The sequence below is a fragment of the Hibiscus syriacus genome, unplaced genomic scaffold (genome assembly GCF_006381635.1).
Source record: "Hibiscus syriacus cultivar Baekdansim isolate YM2019G1 unplaced genomic scaffold, ASM638163v2 tig00000452_pilon, whole genome shotgun sequence".
In the NCBI taxonomy this organism is placed as follows: domain Eukaryota; kingdom Viridiplantae; phylum Streptophyta; class Magnoliopsida; order Malvales; family Malvaceae; genus Hibiscus; species Hibiscus syriacus.
Window position 1 is genome coordinate 436,971 of NW_024061787.1, and position 10,099 is coordinate 447,069.

At 35.5% G+C, this 10,099-nt stretch overlaps 1 protein-coding gene across 1 annotated transcript; it reads right to left on the reverse strand.

Annotated features, from left to right (window-relative positions):
• Positions 1 to 3,801: 3,801 nt before the first annotated feature.
• Positions 3,802 to 7,608, reverse strand: LOC120205654 (adenylosuccinate lyase-like). The gene is made up of 10 exons (XM_039205507.1): positions 7,405 to 7,608; positions 7,004 to 7,156; positions 6,228 to 6,445; positions 5,907 to 6,087; positions 5,414 to 5,635; positions 5,153 to 5,269; positions 4,916 to 5,059; positions 4,700 to 4,801; positions 4,336 to 4,404; positions 3,802 to 4,194 (listed from the first exon to the last, which is right to left on the reverse strand). Exons 1-10 carry the CDS (start codon positions 7,594 to 7,596, stop codon positions 3,913 to 3,915), a joined length of 1,680 nt encoding a protein of 559 aa, XP_039061438.1. The 5' UTR covers positions 7,597 to 7,608; the 3' UTR covers positions 3,802 to 3,912.
• Positions 7,609 to 10,099: the final 2,491 nt, after the last annotated feature.

The window sequence follows — 10,099 nt, forward strand, 5'->3', positions numbered from 1 at the left end:
AATAACAAGAGTTGGTTAAGTCAAAATGGTTGGCCTGAGTCATTAATTCAACTGAAAATGTTAAAAGTTCACACATAAAATCCACATAATACAACGTTTGCATTTAAAAATCACCTAAGTTAACAGTCCCAAAAGGTGAAGCCAATTGTGATTGGGATTTTAAAGATGATTGCCTTTTGCTTGACACCATATGAGCTTTGGATTTTGATGAGGATCCATATTTTGGTAGAGGAAAAGATGATTTTGATGGCACTGGTGATCCACATGTCAACCTTGTATGACCACTTTCCTTGCACCGACTACATGTCGATCTCTTCTTCTCTTCACCCTTAGACGGTATACGATCGTGACTTTTTGGTCGGCCAGGTAGCCTTCTGTCCATGGCTGGTGGCAAAACTGTTTGTAAGTCATCTGGTATGTCCCACTCAGAAGGATGTGGAATAGGGTAGACAATCTCGGCATAAGTCTGTCGATAAACTTCTGTAGTGTAGCAATCTATAGCGTATGCGCTTGAATCATCTTGGTTTAAATGAAGAGCAACTTTTATAACATGGCCACACGGATAACCAGATGTTTGCCATTTCATACAACTACACGTCTTTGCATTTAGATCGACTAGCCCATTTAAGTTATTATCCAGTACTTGAAACAAAGTGTTTGAACATGGTTCAACTCTCCATGACGTTGACTTCACAACACGTTTCGTTATCTTTTTTTCAGTCCATGGTGTAACACGATGTTCCAATGTTCCTGTAAATTTAAATAAACAATACTTAGTAAAATATATAAATATGATAAGTTACGAATTCAAAGAAATAATACCTGCATGGTTTCTTTTCTTGTAGTACCACTGTTGAATAGAGGCTCGAAAAAACTCCATTAACATAGTAATGGGTAATTTCCGGGAATGACGACTTAGAGCGTTGATTGATTCTGCACTATTAGACGTCATGAAACCATATCTTGCTCCAAGTTGATGTACTCTTGACCATCTTTCAAACCCGACATCTTCTAGTGTTTGAGCACACTGAGGCAAAACACGTCTTAAACAATTTATATGCTTATTGAAATCCACTTCCCGATAAGCTTTTACAGCCTTCCAGTATGTCCATTTGTGCTTTTTTATACCAGCAGACCTTGATTTTAGATTTCTATACAAATAAACACCACAAAGTCCATGAAAAGCATCTGGGAAACACCTTCTAACAGCGTTGTCAATTGAGTTTGCCCTATCGGATATGATTGTCAGATTACTAATAGGACCTATGCAATCCCTAAGATGCCCCATAAACCATGTCCATGAATCAGAGGTTTCAGATTTGCCAACCCCGTAAGCTATTGGCAATATCCCATTGTTAGCATCCATGGCTACTGCTAATAAGTTTACTCCAAGGTATCGACCTTTCAAATGTGCTCCGTCAACTATAATAACTGGGCGCATGCAAGTAATAAACGAACGAATCTACAAAATAATATACACAAGAAATATAATCATTTAAATGTGAAATGCATGTAACTAACAAAAATGAGTCAACAAAATTATATTGATTTTCTAACCGTAGCACCAATGGCGATAAACAGCAACTCAAAGCGTCCATCTCTATCTGTTTTGATATGAGTTACCGACCCAGGATTTTTCAGCTTTAAATTGTGACAATAAGCCGGCAGTTGGGCAAACGATGCTTCTGGCGACCCCCTCAACAATTCCAAGGCATAACATTTGGCTCTCCAAGCTTGAGAATATGATATACTAATCTTGAACCGAGCATTCATGTCAGTCATAATTTCATGTCCCCGATATACCCTGCCATTCAAAAACATTAACTCAGCCAGAAAACCACCCAACACCTTTTTGTTTGCCTGTCTATGGTGAGGAAAAACTTGGGTTCTTGAACATGTATGTTTATCAATAAAAGTCCTAACTTAAAACATTTCGCAATCTTTTATTCTCTTTGCAATCATACGCCACATACAGTTTTTGTCAATCATACACCTTGTTTCGAAACGATCTTTGCTTGATTTGTTAACTTTTAGTTGATAGCCATCTTCCACACATTTCGTATACAAAGCTATCTTCAAGTCTTCCTTTGTATCAAAACAATCATCTTTCTTGATACGAATAACTTTTGTGTAACAATCAACTGATTTCTTTACCAACTCTTCTTCCGGTATCTGAAGTAATTCTGGCATATTCCAGTTATACGCCCGTGGCATTTTCTTTTCTTCGGGGATTTTTTCTTCTTCTTTTTCTTCTTCAGGATTATATGAATTACAGAATGGATGTTCAACATGTTCATTCACAGTCGTAACTTCCTCCTCATTATCATCAACAATACATTCTTCGGCAACGGCTGTTTCATCATCAAAATTCGGGTATTGACCAATATCAAAATCATTACACGCATGGTCTGTTTCTTCTTCTGAAACATCATCAAAATCCGTGTATTGACCAATATCAAAGTCCGGATATTGACCAAGACCAAATTTCGAATACTGACTAGTACTCACAATTTTTTCTGTTGGCTCATCATCGTCTAACTGGTCAATACGAAAACCGGAATTTGGTGCTGAAAGTTGATTGGGATTTGGATTAGAGAAAGGTTGTGGGTTTTGAGAAAAACTTAGTTGATTACTACCCGCTACTGACCCAACAATACTACTTCTAGGTTCAACAACATACAATGTAACATCATCTTGTGAAACACTAATGTAAGCAATGAATCGTTCAACATCTTCATTGTCGGTTAACAAATAAACTTTACCATTTCTCTGATAAGATAGCCTAAATCCACTTAGGGGCTCTAAATTCAATTTATTTGAAACACGTAGCATTAGAGTTTCATAAGTTAACTTTTGTAAAGACAATTTTAGTTGAAGATTCATGGGTAAAGGCATATATTGTAAAACACCATGAACATTATCCCATGACCCTCCAAAACACAAATCTATCCAAACATGATCAACATTAGATGATTTCATGGTTGTAAATTAATTTACTAAACAGACGAGCTGCGAAACTAAAACCTGTTGCCGGATTGGGAAGGATGTCGTTGGATATAGGAACGGATGTCGCCGGAGAGAGTGATAGATGGAGATGGAATGAGTTGCGATTTAGGGATTTAGTTTATGATTTCAGTGTTATATACCCAAAATTTCAGTGTTGTGATTTACAGATTCTCGTTGCGATTTACGGATTATCGTTGCGATTTACAGATTCTCGTTGCGATTTACGGATTATCGTTGCGATTTACAGATTCTCGTTGCGATTTACGGATTATCGTTGCGATTTACGGATACGCGTTGCGATTTTATGTATTATAGTTGCGATTTACAGATACGCGTTGCGATTAACGGATACACGTTGCGATTTACGGATACGCGTTGCGATTTATGTGTTCGCGTTGCGATTTTCATATTCGCGTTGCGATTTTGAAAAATCGCAATGCGAATTTGTACTATCGCATTGCGATTTTCAAGAATCGCGTTGCGATTTTGGAAACTGATTTGCGATTCTGGGGATCGCGTTGCGATTTTTATTTCGCGTTGCGATTTTGTTGGTCATTTTGGCAAATCCAAAAAAAGTTGGTTAAAATCGTATATTATAACTTTTTTTTGGTCACTGAGGCGATTTTCTCATCTCATAATCTTATATTTCCTAAACCAAATGCACCCTCAAGGATAAAAAAGTACAAGTTTCATCAGTCACTGGAAGGACAACATTGTTCTATTGCAAAGCAGGATCCAGAACTTGGTTATAAAAACTGTGTACAGGATATTTTGGAAGCTTTCAGGTTTTATTTTAATTAAGTTGCTTACAAAATTTCAGCTCAGAGCTGTCTCCATCGTATGAATTTGGCATAATAAACAGTATCTGTAGGGAATTGTCCATACCTTGTACCCCCTCTGAATTTGTTATCTCAAAGAATTAACTCCAGTTTTAATACTTATACCAGTCTTTGTCTCAGAGACCGCAGATCCATTTATCATATTCACTGCTGAATCTACCGTCTCGGCCAACTCAACGGCTGCGCCGACATACGAATGTGGCGTTAACTTCATTAGATCGGTCTTAGCTTCTTTTGGTAATTCCAAACCTTCAATAAATTCCCTTATACGTTCTTTGGTAACTGCCCTTCCCCTGGTTAGCTCCTTCAGCTTCTCGTAAGGCTCTGGAACACCGTATCGTCGCATGACCTACAGATCAAGTTGAAACAAAAAGATGAATCAGAATACAGAATAAGATAAACGTACCAAACCCAACTGCTACTACTTTGAGCTTATAAAAAGATGAACAAAAATATAGAATAAGATAAATGATGATCAAAAGATACATACAGTTTGAATCGGCTCGGCAAGTACCTCCCATGCCTGGTTCAAGTCTTCACTTAACCGAGCTTCGTTGACCTGGAATCAAAATGGAGCTTAAGAGACATGGAAGTATGCAGTAAAGCACCCAAAACTACAGTTTTACAGAAAAATCAGTGAGGGCTACTTGCATTGGGCGAGATATCACGCAACTAATCATTATGAGTTGGAAAAAAAAATACTAACGCTCCTTACTATAGGTCATAGATGAATCATGAATTCCAAATTTTCACAAATGAATAACCAAATCCAGTTTTAATTACTAAGAACCTTAAGCACTAAAATGATCACCATGCACACAAGGGGATCGGAACATTTCTGTTATGCAACATACCTGGAGCTTTCCTATTCCTTGTAATGCACTTTTGTAGGCAAGAAGGGAATGACCAATTCCTCCCCCCATGTTCCTCAACACAGTCGAATCAGTCAAATCTCGCTGCAAATTGAACACATAAAATGTATTTTGTTAAAACGGACTTATACTACTTAGTTATGAACTAACTTTGCATGCATAAAGTTAAGCGGTTATCCTAAAACAGAATCGTCTTACCTGCCAACGGGAAATAGGCAACTTCATGCTCAGATAAGTTAGGTCTTCATTAGCCTTACCGAGATTACCTTCACTGTTTTCAAAATCAATGGGGTTTACTTTATGAGGCATTGTTGATGAGCCAATCTCACCGGTCTTAGTTATCTGCTCCAAATTCCAATCACAAAAAGATAATTAGGTTGCGGTAATAACAATGCTTCTAAATTTAAAGTCAACACGCCACATAAAAAAAGTCACCTGCTTGAAGTATCCTAAAGATATGTAGCCCCATATATCTCTGTCAAAGTCTATCAATATGTTGTTAAACCGGATAATAGCATAATAAAGGTTTGCCATATAATCATGTGTCTCGATCTGCAAACAAGCAAAAAGTATGTTATTCCAAGTGAAGTGCATAAGCTCATTGCATATCATACCAGTACAAGGCTAACTAGGAGTGTCATTCCTTAAACTTAGGTACTTATTTTTACAACAAACGAGGAAGTATAGGTGTCATACCTGAGTAACGTAGGGATTAAACGTTAATCCAAGAGAAGTCACAAATTCTTCCGCAACTTGAGGCCAGTTAATATTAGGATATGCAACAAGATGGGCATTGTAATTTCCAACTGCACCAGAGAATTTTCCCATCATCTTAACTCGGGAAATTTCTTGCATTTCTCTGCTTAGCCTAACAGCAAAGATGGCCATCTCCTTCCCCAAGGTTGTAGGAGAAGCTGGCTGAAAGAAATCGACTATTTAGGCGATCGAGTAGTAACAGCCATCCACAGAGCAAGTGATAACTGATAGTAATAAATTACATCCAAATAAAGAGGGAAAAAACGAAGTAATCTACGTATTAAATGATGCTCTCTCTCTCTCTCTCTCTCTGGCATCAACTTGAGATGTTGAGAGTTCAAAGACCAAAAAATCAATCAAAAGATTATTGGCTGAGTGGCTACAACACATTACGAGTAAGATTATTATTTCAAAAATAAGAGTACTCTTCTACCTGGCCATGTGTGCGAGAAAGCATAGAAATGCTTGCATTAGCCTTAGCAATCTTACATATTGCCTCGATCAATTCATCCATGATTGGAAACATGACTTTGGTCATTGCTTCTTTCAACATCAGTGCATGGGCGAGGTTGTTTATGTCCTCAGACGTGCAAGCAAAATGGAAAAAATTCAAGGACCTGAAAGCAGAGAGAAAAAGTTATTTGATCCAAAATGGATCACAATTTATACCGATTAAACAAACTGTTACAATGAATGAACCTGAGTCAAACATAAAGGATAGCATGCTGATATATAAACAAAATAGTAAGTCCCAACCTTGGCAATTTCTGGATGTGATTGGCATTTCTGTTTCAAGAAGTATTCAACTGCTTTTACATCATGATTAGTTACTCTCTCTATCTTTTTAACTTCCAAGGCATCATCCATGCTAAACCCATCAACGAGTCCTTGCAAATAAGACCGAGCTTCCGCACTAAAGCTTGGTACCTCAATGACTTCAGGAATTTGTGAAAGCATCAACAACCATTTAATCTGACAGAGAATTTATAATCAATAAGTATCCTTCTAGAAACCAAAGAGGATACACTAAATTCATCCACATCAACCAAAAGTGTGCTCATAAATCAGAACATTTGCATTCTATGTTGCATTGCCTTTTCATTTTCATCAGACAACCTGTTTCTAAAACATATCCTTCCAAAGTGAGTATGAATGTAGAGAAATTGATCGCAAGCCAATCAAACACATACCATATCTAACACTCAACTTGAAGCAAAGTACCATATTATGCATTTCACAAACTCATTTCTAAAGTTCGCAGTATCAGGTCCGGTGTTACAGAATAAACGTTACCTTTTGATTCACAGCACCCAAACTCTCACAATCCAACTATGTTAACCAAAATTTGTATGACCAGTTCAATTTATCAGATGCATGTGAATTGATTTCAAACAAATTGTAAAAGGACAAAATACCAAAAGCCCCAAAGGGCCAAGTTAGCATATATAAATTAAGAGGAAAAAAACAACTTGCAACGAAATTAAATTACGAAATGAATATATGTACAGAGAATGCTGATGAGAAATTTACCTCAACAAGAACCCTAAAGTAAATAAGCCCGTATTCACTCATATAGGGAGCTAAGTCCTTCACTTTACCCCAATAACGACCATCCAAAGGTGATAACGCGGTTAGTGTTGACAATTCGAACTCACCAGAATTATCTTTAGAAATATTAACCACCTACACCAAAATAAAGAAATTAGAACAAAAATATACATGCATCTAATCTTCCACCAAAGCAAGCCACTTATAATACAATAGAGAATCATATATACCAATTTAAAACCTAATAAAATGCAGGTATTCGTTAAAATCAACGTGTACCGCCTCAAAGAGCTAAACTTTTTTTTTAAATACAAGCAGAAACAGAACTCCAACATTAAAAAGAAATCAATATTCCAAAATATAAACCGAGTGAAGAGTAAAACCTGCTTGAAACCATGACTTCCGCCAGAAAAAGTAGTTGAAAGATGAAAGGAAGCATTTGAGAAATGGTGGGTATTTTCAGTGTAGTTCAAACGAGAGATGCTTCTTAAAGTTTGGAGATTTTTCGATTGTAAATGACTTAAAACAGGAGCATGATTCCTGGTTAAAACCCCGGCAGAGACCACGGAGTCCATTGAGAGAGTGAAAAGAAAGGCTGAAGGGGCGGTATATTTTCACAGGTCTTTTTGACGCATAAACCCTAACCTTCAAAGCCCAATTAAAATTGGGCTCTTTAAGTTTAAATTTTGTTTTTTTTACCTAATTAAAATCCGCCCAAAATGTAGCCGAAACTAGTTTTAAAGCAAATTTTCACATAGGGAAGACTTTATTTTTCACAAAATTTATATGAAAATTTTATTTTAAAGTAAATTTTATAATTTTATGAAAATTTGTGATAAAAAATGGAAATATTATTGAACCAACATTTGACTTTAACATAACATGAATTGTTATATGATTTATACTATCAAAATTTGCATTTTATAATTTTATGAAAATTTGTGATAAAAATATTTTTAAGTAATTTTTATTTGTGAAAAATAATCTAAGTATTATTGAGTCTTTGTATAATTTATAAATATTTTTCAAAGCTAAAAATACTTGATTTTATTAAAAAAAAAATCATCTCTTAGTGTCGAGACCAGTATGCCAATATCGATACTTATTTTTTAATGTACATTTTTTATATCGATACCAAGGTGCTGGTATCGATACTGATAGGTGAGTATTGATACTCACTAAAACGGTATAGATATCGATAGTTTCAACAGATATATTTTTTTTACTGTTAAGATACTTGGTCTTGATATCAGTACCCGATATCGGTACCAAAATTGTGGGTGAACATTTAATGGTCAAAATGAATGATTCCAACGGCTCTAATCAACTACCAACATCTCCAAACGACTATGATAGTATTAGAAGACATAAAAAGAATCAAGATTCAAATGTAGAACAACAAGAAGATTATTGAAAGATCATACCAATGTCGAAAAAAAATTTATGCTTAATTTTGTCATATTCTTGTAACACACTTGCGAGCCTATTATTTAATTTGTTCAAGTGTGATTTGAGTGAGAGTTTATTGTTTGCAAACACATTTGCGTTTGTAATGTATTCTTTTGTTTGCTAAATTTGTATTTTCCTCTTGTGGAGACAAGGTTTTGGGTATAAAGTTTGTGTTGTTGTATAACCACAAATCTAGTGTGGATATTGAGATAAAGTTGAACTACTCTAAATCATTGTGCAAACGTTTAATTTTTCAATTACTTTCACACCAATTTTTTAAAGGTCAATTCCTATAGATTTCACGTTCGAAATAAACAGTGGAAAAAGCCTCGTACTCCATGATTTGGGTCATGCCATTAATATCGATTTTGACATAAAAGGTTTACTTAAATTTATATGCAGTGCCATACGGGCGAATCGACCGCACCAATCGTTATCAGTCTGGTAATAAACCTTTACAACAGACCCAATTTGATTCCCAATGGCTTCAATTATACTCCATTTATAACAAGTAATTGGCAAAGTAGTCTTACTCATGCCATGATTCAACTGGGATGAGATTGAGTCGGACAGAAATCAACAAACCACGATTCAACAATCAAATAATGTCCAAAAATAGCCCGCGGACCGTCCGTTAACATTTTGAGATAGTCTTGCCTGTAGGAGAACTTCACCAGGAAATAGTCGTTTTCGATATCTGTTAACTTTATTAGGTGCAAAGGCTTCCAGATGTTATGAACCCGATTATAGAGAGTGTTATAGCCAATTCTTCGGCTAAGAACTTTGATAATTAGGATAAAATCCATACTTTTAATAGCCAAGTGTTGGAGAATTCAATGAAAGGAATCCTTTATTGTTTTCCTACTCGAATATCATCTTCCAATAATTCAATATCTTCATCCTCGATGTCAATTAATTGATCCTCAGAAGGAAGTTGGGAGGGGCTTTGCGTCATACCAATGACCATATCTTTATACGAAAAGAGGGGTTTTGGGGTTGAAGCATTATTGCAATCCATGCGGAGAGGAGACTGCGTGGGATTAGGCTGAGCAACGGATGGGTCAAGCGGCTCGAGGGGAAGAGCATCCCGCCGGCAGGATTTTTTTTTTTGGATCCCTAGAGGCTTCAAGGAGGTCCGAAGATTCAGGAGCGTTTACAGTCATTTTTTCTTCGTCGTCATCTCAAATAGTTACCTAATATTTTAAATTAATATCTTGACATCCACTCGGTATAAAATACCCATAAGTACATATATTCATAGATAAATCCACCTTAATTTAAAATTAATTATACACACAATTATAATAATGAACTGCTTAAATCTCGACTTGATATTCAAAATTATTTTCAAAATATTTGTTTGATATTCAAAATTATTATGAGATACTCAATATAAAATAATTCGTAATAACATTTGATAACATGTTAAAAAAATTGAATTTCATAAAAAAACCAGTTGATTATTTCCAAATGTTGAAAATCATTTAAAATCGAATAAAATAATAATTAATCATAGAAAATTAGGGACATACCAAATGTTCAACGAACCGTTCAGGAAGTTTATTTTTGTTCTTTTATTTTTTAAACGAACGAATATGAACAAGATTTTATGTTTGTTTAATCAAACGA

What these genes read in the sequence shown, in the direction of transcription:
- LOC120205654 (XM_039205507.1), bottom strand. Translation starts at nt 7,596, where the DNA reads ATGGACTCCGTGGTCTCTGCCGGGGTTTTAACCAGGAATCATGCTCCT. An exon ending in TTAATCCCTACGTTACTCAG is followed by an intron (nt 5,270 to 5,413) that starts GTATGACACCTA and finishes GCTTGTTTGCAG; the next exon opens with ATCGAGACACATGATTATAT. An exon ending in TGCCTATTTCCCGTTGGCAG is followed by an intron (nt 4,802 to 4,915) that starts GTAAGACGATTC and finishes TTCAATTTGCAG; the next exon opens with CGAGATTTGACTGATTCGAC.